This window comes from Diadema antillarum, unplaced genomic scaffold, assembly GCF_040938485.1.
Source record: "Diadema antillarum isolate AM-2024a unplaced genomic scaffold, OU_Dant_1.0 seq00000205_RagTag, whole genome shotgun sequence".
NCBI classification, from domain to species: Eukaryota; Metazoa; Echinodermata; class Echinoidea; order Diadematoida; family Diadematidae; genus Diadema; species Diadema antillarum.
Window position 1 is genome coordinate 1,622,484 of NW_027271264.1, and position 12,928 is coordinate 1,635,411.

Consider the following 12,928-nt stretch of genomic DNA (forward strand, 5'->3'; position numbering starts at 1 on the left):
GGCAACATATGCTGCATCAGTGTTTGGATCTTGCCTTTGATATTCAGTTTCACAGGCATTGTGCAGGTTGAGGAACACTGATTGAGCAAGTACCCCCCCCCCCCCCACCCGTCTTTTCCTTCTTCTTTCAACTCTACTTTGTATTATGCTGATTTGTGTGCGCTAGCTGTACTTCGGAGTTATTGTGTTGTGAAACAGAGACACCTGGATTAAATACAGTGCACTCCCGTTACAACGAACACGGTTATAACGAAATTTCATTATAACGAAATAAAACCTCTGGTCACAAAATTATCACCATTAAAGTTTATGGTACAAAATTCGCTTATAACGAACACGGTTATAGCGAAATTTTCGTTATAACGAAGTCTTTTCCGAGCCCCACTGACAAAGAAAAACAAAAGAAATGTGCTTCGTTATAACGAAAGGTAGATCGCTTTCGAAAATACGTAGCGGAACAAGCATTTTTATAGCGTCTCTACATGGGAGAACGCTTCACATCACCGTGTGTTTGCTCCGTGTGTATCAGTTTTAAATGTAATATTTAAACGAAATTAAAAAGGTACCATCCTATTTCACATTGCTTTCCAGTGTACGATGAGTATTCGACAAACCTAGAATATAATACTATGCGTGATATCCTTGTTTTTGTTATATATTGTGTTTGTTCGGTTATAACGAAATTTCGTTATAACGAAAGAACACCGCCGGTCCCGAGCATTTCGTTATAACGGGAGTGCACTAACAATACAGTCATTAAAGTGCAGGAATTACAGTGTATATGAAGTGTCTGAAGCCTTGAGTTTGCTGAGGCGTGGATCCGTGTGACTTGGGCGAGTAAGTTTTCAATGAAGTGGAAAGGTCGGGATTCATGCTTACTTGTACAATGTACCATTCATTTTGCACCCACTCATGACCATAACATTCTATTCAACTGGCACAGAATACCTTTTTCACATGGGGGCTACAATATACCATCAGCACTTGCTGATGACTAGGAATAACCTGTTCCTCTCGCAATTCTCCAAGAGCCTTCAATGCCCCAAAACAAGATTCTTTTTGTGTAAAGTAGACAGAGAACGGACAGCTTTGTAATCCTCTGTGCAAAAGCAGTCAAGCGATGCATGTATTTTCCTTTTCACCACATAGCTATATACTTCTTCATACAAATTTCTACAGGATAACAAGTGTACATGCTGGAATAAGGTATATTGAACATCACTATCAACTGCATGTTCAATCAAACAATGCAAAATATCAATCAGGCATGAAGTATGAATACAGCGTGCACTGATGGGCACCTGAATGGGGTCAGCAAAAGTCAAAATCTAGTGAGCTCAGCCTTGATAGCTGCATACTTTTCATTCAAGTTTTGTAAGATAACAATTAAGCACACTAATATGCTGGAATAAGGTAAATTGAAAGAAACTATGCAGTTTTGAAACAGAAAGCTAACAGATTGCTGGAACAAACTATAATATTTCAAATAATGTCAGTTTCTGGGCAACATAACACAAATAAACATGAATTTAGATCACAAATGCAGAGACACACTAGTCTACATTTTGGGAACCTGGCATACCAGGTTCCCATTTATCAGTTGACATCGCGAGAATCTGGTATTCAGGTGCCTGTAAGGAAAAGGGTAGCAACAACAACATCAACAACTAATCACAATCTCAGAAATTATTTTATTCCCCACTTGCTAGTCAAACAACTTCTTGCCATCTCTAAGCACACAAATGGCAAAAGTTCACACAGTGTCTCTCAGAGCAGGGCTTGTATCTGTGATACTGAAAATCCACACGCAAGCAAGCAGGTTGCTATAGCAATGATGTACATGGATAATCACAGCATTGAAAAAAATCACAAATTGCATACTTCATGTTGAAACGACCGCCCCCCCCCCCCCCCAAAAAAAAAAAAAAAAAAAAAAAGCATTTCATGAATGAAAAATTGAAAAAAAAATTACACTTACCTTCTTCAGCCAGATGGTAATGCAATTATTATGGAAAATATGTTTGCATGGCAGACGGTCCAGGACCTCCTCAATCTCATAGTCACAGTGGCAAATGGCACAGGATGCATCTTCCGCTGCACGGGTGGGGAAGACAGATGGGGAAAGAATTTTTTGCTGTTACTGCTTTAAAGTCTGGATTTTCATTCTTCTTTCTCTCATTTATCAAGACCAGAATTGCTTCCTTGCTGTGTAGTAACATTGTGATATTACAGTGTACATTTTCAAGACGGAGCATTTTGTGAAACTCAAATACAGTGGACTCCTATTATACCAAAGTCCTCGGGACTGGCAGTTTTCTTTTGTTATATTGAAATGTTGTTCTAATCGAACAAATAGACAAGATCTAACAAACATAGAGCAGATAAGGTTGCAGCCTGAAATTTTACTTCATTGTATCCAAAATTTCGTTATAACCGTGTTCGTTACAACGGGAGTGCACTGTAATCCCCACATTCTCCTGCAATGCATTTGAACAGGCAGGCTCTGATGATACTGTAAGCATCTCAACAAACACAAAACACTTAATCATTCTTTCACTTTTTAGCACAGCATAATAATGCAGAGATCATACTACAGATTAGGTGATTGAATGTGAAAGTGGAACCACATATTTCTCCATTTCAACTGCAAATACATGTTTTGCAACTTAACCCCTTGAGGACGGGCTGATTTTGCTACAACACACATTTCCCATGCACAATTGCCCGAGTATGATCCTAAAACATTTACTGTATGTTGCAATTTCAAAACCTGCCGGGGGTTTAACCCTATTCCCCCCCCCCCACGTTTCACGTGATTAGTCCGCAATTTATGACTTTTTCTTTCAAGTATTGCGCAACTTTTGAGACCAAATTTGTCGCTCCTGGCAATACCGTTTTGAAGTCAAGCCCCTTTGAAAAAAATTTGTCAACCCAAAAAGTGCTGAAAAATGTGATTTTGTGTACAAATCCAATGTAAATTGTGTTTTTGCAATCAATTCATATAAAAATAGATATTTTTACTTTCAATGGCTGATAATGATTTATTTTAGCATGATTATGCTTTAAAAAGTTTCTGCGACAAATTTTGACGAAATGAATAACAAAAACAAAAAGTAAAAAACGAAGAAATACATAAGAAATTCAATAAACCATAAAATACATAAGAAATGATTATGAAACAGAAATTTTGCTTCAATATCATTGTTGAGGATATCAAAAAGAATATGTTCACCAAAAATTAGAAGTTTTGGAGCTTTATTTTTTGATTTATAGGCAGAAAAACGTATTTTGCATAAATTAATTAATATAAAATACATGAATTAAAATTTGAAAATTCTAACTATACAGTCTTGTAGATTACATTGGCCTCTACCTTAGTGCAAATTTTCACAAGGATCGCACGATCCACGACCGAGATCTGAAGGGCCCCTCCCCAGTGATTTCAACTCCCTCAAAAAACCCGGTGGGATTAGGGTTAAGTAGTTTTGCTGAAGTGAATGCCCAAAAGATACTCAAAATATTTGTCATCATTGGCCATTTTCCACATGCTTTTAGAGGCATTACCGTAACTATTGCAGTAAAAGACGTACGTACTCTTGTGGATAATTAACTACCATTCTGGTCCAAAATCCATCCATAGATCAATCAAATATATAGGCCTGTATACAACCTATCTCTGGTATCTCTGACAGTCTAACTTGTTCAATGACATCCTCCTCTTGAGTCTTGAAAAGTGAATCTTGCACTTACCAACCATCTTCTCTGTAACCACGACCTTCTCCAGGGTGTCGATTGTCTCTTGTGAGGCAGGTGGGGGCGCTCCACCGTTATTCATGGTTTGAGCACCTGTGACGTCAAAAGTGTGCTGAGCCAACAGGCTGAGAACCACGTTCTTCATGGAACACGTGGAAAAGAAGGAAGGGGGGGGGGGGGCAAAAAAATTTATGTGATGCTCTGCCTGAAAGTAAGGTATGTGTGGCATCTGATGCATTTATAGTTAAGTTCAATTTGTAAACGTCATCTATTCCTCAAACTATTTCACACACGTGCATTCAATCAAAGGCTGTGAAATTTTGAAGTATGAAACTAATGCACAGATGCACACAAAAACTCGCTGTACCAGGGTAAAATAAACTGACAGATTTTAACTGGTCTACACATTTAATCCTCACTGAAAAGTACTATACAGCCAAGCCTGTGTTGCAAAGGCTCATAATAAATTCTTTGTTTTATGAGCGAATGACCAAAATGCTTTTTCCAGGTATGACATTTTTCCTTTCTCTTCCAAAAACAAACACTAGTACAAAAGGCAGAACGGATAGATATCCACTGTATTAAATGTAACCATTTTCAGAATGTCACGGCAACTACATAATATCTACAATATTGTGGTACACAGTACACATAGCCTGTGAATTTGGTAAATATTGTTCTCACATCAGAATCACAAAAAGAGTACAGTAGTTAGATGTCAATATGCTGACAAATGCATGACGTTTACATCTTGACTGTTATACATACCTCAATCAAGAGTTCAACGAACTCTCCTCCAAAGTCCCTCCTAGCTCGGGACAGCATATTGAAGAGGACAGCTGGAGATGCCTGCAGCATCAGGGGCCCAAAAATTGGTGAGGCCAGAAGGACAAGATGCTCCATCATATTGTCAGAAGTCTCGGGCAGACTGTGGGACAAAGAGATGTTCAAAGTCAAATGAAAAGTCTACAAAACCACACTGTCTTGTTTCAAGAACCTGGTTCATGGGTTTACAAGCCCTTAATTTGGATCCCTATCAAACACAGAGATAACTTGAATTAATTCAGTTCACTGTGGCCATTTGAGTTCATGTAATGACATAGAGATTTCAAAGTATGTGAGTAACCATTTGTTTAAAAAACAAACACTCTAAATTGTTAAGAACACATACTCTGTAAAGTGTCTTATCATGAAAGCCACACTAATATTCATTGTGTGATTATACCTGCATTTATGGCAATGACTTATACGTCTCTATAATTTACCGTGGATATTAACCGAGGGAAAAACATGGACATACCCTTCTTCTCTTGTGCGTCTGCCAGGAGTTGGGGTAGGGGGTGGAGTTTCACTTTGTCTGTTTCTCCGTGTCATCTCATAGTCTTGCCCTGTGTCTGGAGCACTGGATTCCTGCTCGCTGGAATCCCTTCTAACACCAGCAGATCTGTTCCGGAAGGCGATACGTTGTGAACTTTCAAGAGATGGGAACTCAATAGGGTCATCTAAGTCTGGTACTGAGTCTGCACTGGATGGGGTGATTCTCTGAGCAGAAGAACCACGATTCAGGATTGACGTTCTCCCTCTTGCTCTGTCTTGGTAGATCAGCCTTTGCCTTGGCTCCATGGGAAGGTTTGAGTGTTCACTTTCGATGTTCCGCCACCTGTCCATATCTTCACTGTCCATACTGTCATATCGACTGGTAAGTCTTTCTCTTGGACTATTTGAGGTTGCTGCAGTCCTTGCTGTGCTGGTGAGAGAACTACTAGGGTCAGCATCCTCCAAAACGGACAGTGCTCTGTAGAGGCCCCGTCTGCTGGGAATTGCAGCGGCAGGTCTGGCGGCGCTTGGCGTGGAGGGCAAGTTGTCACCGTCTGAAGAGGATAATCTTGACCTTCTCCTGAGTTGCAGATCGGTCACAGGACTATCTCTGAATGTAACATCACGGGTTGAAGGAGTTGCAGGAGAGGCCGTAGTTCCTGGCAAGGATGTATTCAGGGGTAGGTTCTCTCTAGGTTCCCCTACATTAGATGCTTCTCTGTCCCTTCTCTGAGGTCTACTCTGAGGAAGCCAGACATCTTCTTCGCCTCGTACAGTGCTACTTTCAGGTCTAGACACAGAGTTGCTATGTGTTAATTCATTTCTAGCAGCAGCAGCGGGTGGGACTCTACGACTCAGGACAGAGGCAGCTGTATTCACATCAATCAGCTCTCTTTGCCGGGCTTGAGGAATTGTACTGATGTTGCTCTGTCTGCCCAGTCTTGGCCTGTCCACCATGCTGCTAGTGGCATTATCATGCTGTGAACGACCAAAACTCCTCCTGACACTGTTGGGGTAGGTTTCGGGCAATTCGTCCAGAGAGGCACTGCTTGTTCCACCCAGTTCGGCAGCTGTGGCAATGGCAGGCCGAAAACTTGGGCGACCGCTGCCAAGTCCACTGCGGATGTTTTCATTCCTTGACAAACTCCTTACAACTGGGACCCTGGCAGAAGACAGTCGACATGGCAGGAGTTCTGTGGGAAGCTCGCTACCATTTGTTGGTAAGGATTGGGCAGACTGTTCTATGTCACTGTGTCTGCTAGAATTAACTTGCTCAGTTATACTCTCACTTTCTGGCATGCTCCTATGCACAGTCTGTAGTGTGGATCTTGAAGGTGGTCTAACAGTTTCAACAGAGTTTCTTTGAGGATGGGAAGATAAAGACAATGATTCATCTCTAAGTGTCTCTGTAACATCTCCATGTACTAAAGTCGAACTAACTTCTTGTTGAACTGATGTCTCATTATCTAGTTGGAGGGATGTCGCTGGGTCATCCATTGCTGTTCTCATTGTCTGCCGAGTGCCACTACTGCTTGGTGCAATTTCATTTTTCCGTCTGTTATTCTCTCCTGCTGCAGCTTGGGATTTCCTCTTGACTATTCTTCTACGTGGATTTGTGTTGGAAACCCTGACAACTTCCACCTCACCTGGCTTGGGTCGACTGACACTGGTTGAGGCTCCATTTGCATTTCTGGGGTCAAAACCTTGGGGGGAAGGCTGTGGCAACAGTTTTTTCTGCTTTGGTCTTACGCTTCTCGATACAGATGGCCTTCCATCTGACAAGGCAAGCTTTGGCGGAGGACTAGTAATGGGTTGCATGCCATCTGGATTTGGTGTTGACAATGTCTCATGTGGCTCACCCTTAACATTTCTACTGCTTGAAGGCAAGCTGGAACTGTTTTCGTCACTGGCATTCACTGACTGAACTGTCCTCTTGTTTGGCACACTCTTGTCTCTGTCTGGATTCACTGTTTGCACATGAGGCTCTCTCCTGGACCCTCTCTGAAATGGAATCATCTCTCCTATTGTCGCTGTGGATCCTGATGAAGCCTTCCTCTGGAAGTTCTTATCACCTGTTTGTTTACTTGAGCTCAAGCTCCTCTTCATTAACTTGCCAGATGGAGTCTGCTTGCTCCCTAGTGTGGGTGCTTTTGAGGCCAACTGCCTGTTACCCATTTGCGATGATCTCACTGTACTGTGCGACACTCCTTGCGAAGATCCCTCTGCGAAACTCTGCAACCCCGATACTCTTCTCATAGGCATCTTGCACTCACTGTGTTACCAAGCTCATTGCTCTGCACTGGAGATGACCCTTGAGCTGTCTGGTTTGCAAAGTGGAAGCCATTGTTCATCAGTAAAGGAGGATCTCAGCGTGATTGAAACTGTGCAGCGGTTATCTTGAAGAGGAAAGGTTGAAGACTGCCAGGTGCTGCAGACAAAGACATAAAGGCAATGTATCAAAGTACCAGCAATGTGATATCAATTTCACCAATGTACAGGGTGTCCCAGTATATGTTCTACACTGTAGATAAAAGTGTATTACATGAAAGCTATCAAGAAGTATTCTTTACAATTATTCATTTACTATACTATATACACTGTATTATAAAATGGGTTCAAGAACGTAGCCAATAGGAAGCGCTGAAATGAGTCACGTGGGCTTTGATTACTTTAGTACCATTGCACTGCAGTACCAGTGCGCACTCAATCAGTCGTTACAAGTGCGTCGCGCACTACTATACGCGCTGTCAATCCTGTAAACAACTTCTAGTTCGGGCTGCCGGCCGGCCTCTCTTGTGTGCATAATATGTGGCGTACGTATACAGTACTCTTATACGTATACAGTACATACATGTGCGGGATTTCCGAGTGTGACGTGCTTGACTCGACTCTCTCGAGCGAGTGCTACATGTAGCTGACGTCTGGTTTGACCCACAAAGGTACGTGAAAAATGCTGTTAGTTTTCGACCCATTTTATAAAACAAATGTTGCACAGGATTATTTCGTGGCGTTAGTGGAGATGTAGCTCACTCTTGGGTATTTACAATGTAGTGCAACATGCACTCGGCTTCACCTCGTGCATGTTTCACAATTGTAAATAGAATCTACCCTCGAGTGCGCTACACCTCCACTAACGCACTCTATCCTGTGCATCATTTGTATATTAGCACCTGGAAGTCTTCTCACATCACACAGTGCCTACTTTTATTGCTTATTTTCTGTTCATCAATACAATAGCCTCCAAGTTATTGTCATGCATACATGTAAGTTGCATGTTACACTAAGTTAAAAAAACAATACAAAACAAAAACAAACTGTGTTAGGTCTTATGATCAAAATGCTGAGCACATTGGACCTACATATGAGAAACAGAGCACAGTCCCTTGGTCCCCGTCTATCAAAGGTACAACCAGAGACTCCAACCCAAAGCACCTTCTGATCTGGAGATTCTCCCGCCTGCAACCCCTAGTAAACGGGAGACTCCATGTTGATGTGTGCCAAGCGCGAAGTTCCTAGGGTTCTAGATGGTCTCTGGTGTTATCTAAGGCTTATTTTTTCAACATACGATAGCAATAAGTAAGAAATCCTTTCCAACGGGAGACACAGAGCCAGGGCGGGAGAAATTACCTCTCAAGCGGGAGAACGGGAGATTTTGCAAAAATGGGTTTTCGGCGGGAGATCTCCCGTCGAAAATGGGAGAGTTGGAGTCTCTGTACAACTAGACACAGACGTTTCTGGTACAGAAATTGTACTTACTTGTAAAAGTGTGAGACTGGCATTCACAATGTTCAACAAAAACATGTTAGCACAAATGTACAATGTTGCACTTTCGTATCATACAAACTGTGTACATGTACCTCAAATTCTACGGAACCAAATGGCACCAAAATCACAGGATGTACTAAATAGCTCATTTCCAAGCAATCTCTCACATGAATTTGATTGGAATCAGTGGTCAGAAAGCATCATCAACTTTCAAGTCATCGCTAAATAAAAAACTCACTCTTTGTGAGAGATCGCGGCACATATGCTGCCTGCACAAGCTAGAACTGAAGTGAGTAGCTATCTAATATTATGCAAATAAACTCAACACAGGAGCTAAATGGTGCAATGATTGTGGCAATTTCAAAGAAGTCCGTCATTTTGTGTGTGTGTGTGTGTGTGTGTACACCTGTATGTCTATCTGTCTGTATGTCTGCCTTTCATCTGTCAGTCAGTCTGTGGTTTAGTGCGATCTGGGAACTAATTTCTCATCTGACTTCATTCAATTTGCCATTTATAATCATTTGATTTTTTGCTCCCAGTTGCCTGAAAAATTCATTTCATAATATTAGATAATTAACTTCAGTTATAGATATATTGCAGGCAGCGTTTGCCGTGATCCCTTGCAAAAAAGTGAGTTGTTTTGAGTGACGACATGAAAGCCGACATCCTAGGCTATGGTTCAAATCAAATACACAGCCGCGACGATATGACGATATGACGAAAGTCATGACAGACCGTGATTCACATATTTTATTATGGCGTCTGGTCGGGCCGGGCTACGGTTCAAATATAAATGAGCGATTGGTATATTTGGAAATACAGTGTAAGCTATTGTGATTTCGGTGCAATTTGGTTCAGCTGAATCTGAGATACCTAGATCAGTAGATGGTCATGGATATACAATTTTACCTGGTATAGATGTATTACTAGATTTGTGCCAACAAGTCTGTATCCAAATTAGTTTTTACTGACTGTAGTATAAAAACAGTCCCCAAGATCAAGTCTCAATGAGTCTCAAGATTAGGTCCTCGATCTGCATATTCATAATACTTAAATTTATCTATTTTAAATAATTGCACCGCCCACGTTCATCAATCATGAGACAAACTACTAATGACGATGTGACTAATAATATGAAAAAGATTATATGAGTGACATGCCACTGATCATTTTATATCTTCACACGGTGCATCAGTTAGAGTCTGTCTACTGAAATACTAATAATATCAGTTAGTTCAGTCTTGACTGTAGTAGTGTTCGTTTATAGTGTTACTAGTTGGACAGTGTGTGTGAGACCAAGGCAATAAAGCCTGGGGAGCCTGTGTGATTGTGTACATTTAACAAGTTAGGGCCTCTCTGCTCTGGCATACCCCTATAGATCTGGATAATATTATACAAATGTAGATCTACATGTAAATTACAGACAGTGTACTGGCCACTACTACTGGTACTGCATTGATAGAGAGTGTAGTATTGTATTGATGCGCTCATACTTACCAACCAGTAAACAGACATAGCATACAGTGAAGCTTGAAATCATCAGCTAGTAAAATGCGAAATTTGGTCGTAGTTTACACCGTAAAGTAAGGTCATTTTGACCCACTCTCAAGGGCTGGGGGAGCTCTAAATTCTACGTAAATCTGTGTACAAACGCGCATCAATCTCCCCGTTGTTCCCACTTGGATTCCCAAATAAACATGAAGACGACGGGCGCGGGTGGAGGGTGTACATGGGATCTACGGTCGGGTCGAAGGGGACGCGTCGAACATTGCGAGCGCACGCAATGTTTACACCATTATGGTTGTGCGGTATGGTATCTCTGGTACGAGCGACACTGATCTAATTTACATGCACCTGTCCATATTGGAAGAGGCGAGAGACAGACGCAGGTCAAGTCGGAGTCGGTAACGCAGACTCGGTAAGGTACCGAAGCGTCGCTGGTTACCAAAGAGAGAAAGCAAGTGCGCGCTGATGACACAATGGATTAAAGATAGTGGAGGATCTTGGTAGGAATGGCCGAGACAATCTAGATATCGATTCGGGACCAGCGAACTTTTTCTCGATGACCGCCCCCCCCCCCTCTCCCTACTGTCCACCATTATGTACCCGAAAATATAGGAATATAGGATAGCCATGATTTTATACCCAGCCTCTTCCTCCTTCAGCCTCTTCCTCCTTCTGATCTCCTCACGCGTCATCATTACCATGATAAAACCACCATCAGTGCGGCAACACTCTAGGCTCGCAATCTTGTCATATCGCTCTAAAAAAATGTTGTTGTTCTTCTTTTTCTTGCCCCTCCTCCTCCTCCTCCTCATCATCATCATCATCTTCTTCTTCTTCTGCTGCTGCTACTGCTGCTGCTGCAGCTGCTTACAAAAGTATATAATAAAAAGGCCTATTGCTCCTACTACCTACACTACACTCTACACTTATATTTGGGATAAAAATTTTATTCTCTATAGTGATTGCATGGTTGAAAGAGCTTTACGTGATTATTGCCAATGTATTTCAGCTATTTCAAAATGCAGTGACCAGTTTGATACTGGATGGCCATGGTAGGCCTAATATTCGGAAAATGGCATCCGACCAGTTTATGCCATTTTCAAAATAGTGCACTGTGTGAGAACTAATGATAGTCACACAATTCTATAGGAGAGACCGCGTGTCCTTCGTATACGGTATAGAATGACAATGACAATGACATAATTTTTTTATTATGTTATGTTCCCCGGTGTCGGCCCTATTAATACCAGCGTATTGGGGAAAGTACTCATTAGACACTATCAGGATATACATCAAGAATAGAATAACTATTCACAATATTTTAAAGGTTATTTCCAAAACATAAATGAATAGACCTACTAGAAAATATACAGGCCTATTTATCACCACTAACTAATCAATATTTTATTTTTGAATTTATCAGAAAAGTGATCGATATAATCAGCTTTCCAGGAGGGTACAACTAAAGTTTAGTTAATTACAAACACACAAATCACAACATATAGGCCCTACGACAGCTCTCTACAATTTTGCATATTTCTGGACTGGGATGGCTTTATTGCATAATTATGTTTTATCATAAGATGAAATTTCATTTTCATTTAAAGAATAAACATGCAGAATATACCCGACCACTTTAGAGTTTCTCTGACATACAAATGCATATGTTGATTTGTGTTGATTCATGATACAAAGGATCGAGGTTCAAGAGAATGGAGTCACAACTGTCTTATTTCCTTTGCTAGATGTTCGAAGCCGCCGCTCAAAAATATTTGAAGCATGTGCCAAACAGGGTCTGCCACGTAGATAGGAAGACAACAGCAACTCGTGTCTCATTGCAATCACCGGCCACTTTCTAAGGAAAATATGTCTTTGTGATGATAATTACTTTTCGCTATCCCTTCTTATACAAGGTAGGTGGTGCAGACACGAGGATGTGCGAATAGAAATTGCGCAAAAATGCTGAAATAAAGATGAAAATTACTCGACTGGGCATACCCGGGCATTAATCTGATTTATCTATCAATAAAGAACTATATTTGAAGATTATTCCAGGTCAGTTTTAATTGTTGGAATTAAGCGGAAAAGTGATAAAACCGGCTTTCCAGGATGGTACAGTTTTAAACATTTTCACTTGATACAGCTCCGATTTACACTTCTGCACAAATTTCTGCACGGGATTGATTTTTGTTTTACATGCTTTATCATTAACTGAAATTTCGTTTCATTTAATAAATAAATAAATAAGCAAAATATGGCCAATATTATGTAAACGTTCAAAATGAATCTTCAGATTGCTCAGCAAGACTGCGGCTTCGAACATCGATCATCAAAGGAACAAATGCACCAGTCCTGTGAAATTCTTTTGTACGTCTATAGAAATCTGACAACTGTTTGAATAATTACAGCCAGTTGGAACTCCAATTGTTAAACCTCCTTGATGGACTCGCAACATCACTGTTGCAGTGAAACGAATAACTAGAATTAAACATTCCATTATTATATTCTTAAATAATTCAATTTCTTCTATTTTTCTTCAGACTAGTACTTTAGTACTTCAGTACCTTAGTACTTTAGCTATGATTGA

General features: G+C 40.9%; 1 protein-coding gene across 1 annotated transcript; it reads right to left on the reverse strand.

Annotated features, from left to right (window-relative positions):
- Positions 1 to 3,669: 3,669 nt before the first annotated feature.
- LOC139728943 (uncharacterized) lies at positions 3,670 to 10,501 on the reverse strand. The gene is made up of 4 exons (XM_071639872.1): positions 10,333 to 10,501; positions 5,054 to 7,498; positions 4,522 to 4,681; positions 3,670 to 3,892 (listed from the first exon to the last, which is right to left on the reverse strand). Exons 2-4 carry the CDS (start codon positions 7,330 to 7,332, stop codon positions 3,671 to 3,673), a joined length of 2,661 nt encoding a protein of 886 aa, XP_071495973.1. The 5' UTR covers positions 7,333 to 7,498; positions 10,333 to 10,501; the 3' UTR covers position 3,670.
- Positions 10,502 to 12,928: the final 2,427 nt, after the last annotated feature.

Coding starts and splice junctions, on each gene's coding strand:
- LOC139728943 (XM_071639872.1), bottom strand. CDS start 7,332: ATGCCTATGAGAAGAGTATCGGGGTTGCAGAGTTTCGCAGAGGGATCT. Junction 4,682..5,053: donor AGACGCACAAGAGAAGAAGG/GTATGTCCATGT, acceptor TTTGTCCCACAG/TCTGCCCGAGACTTCTGACA. Junction 3,893..4,521: donor TCGTTGAACTCTTGATTGAG/GTATGTATAACA, acceptor TGTTCCATGAAG/AACGTGGTTCTCAGCCTGTT.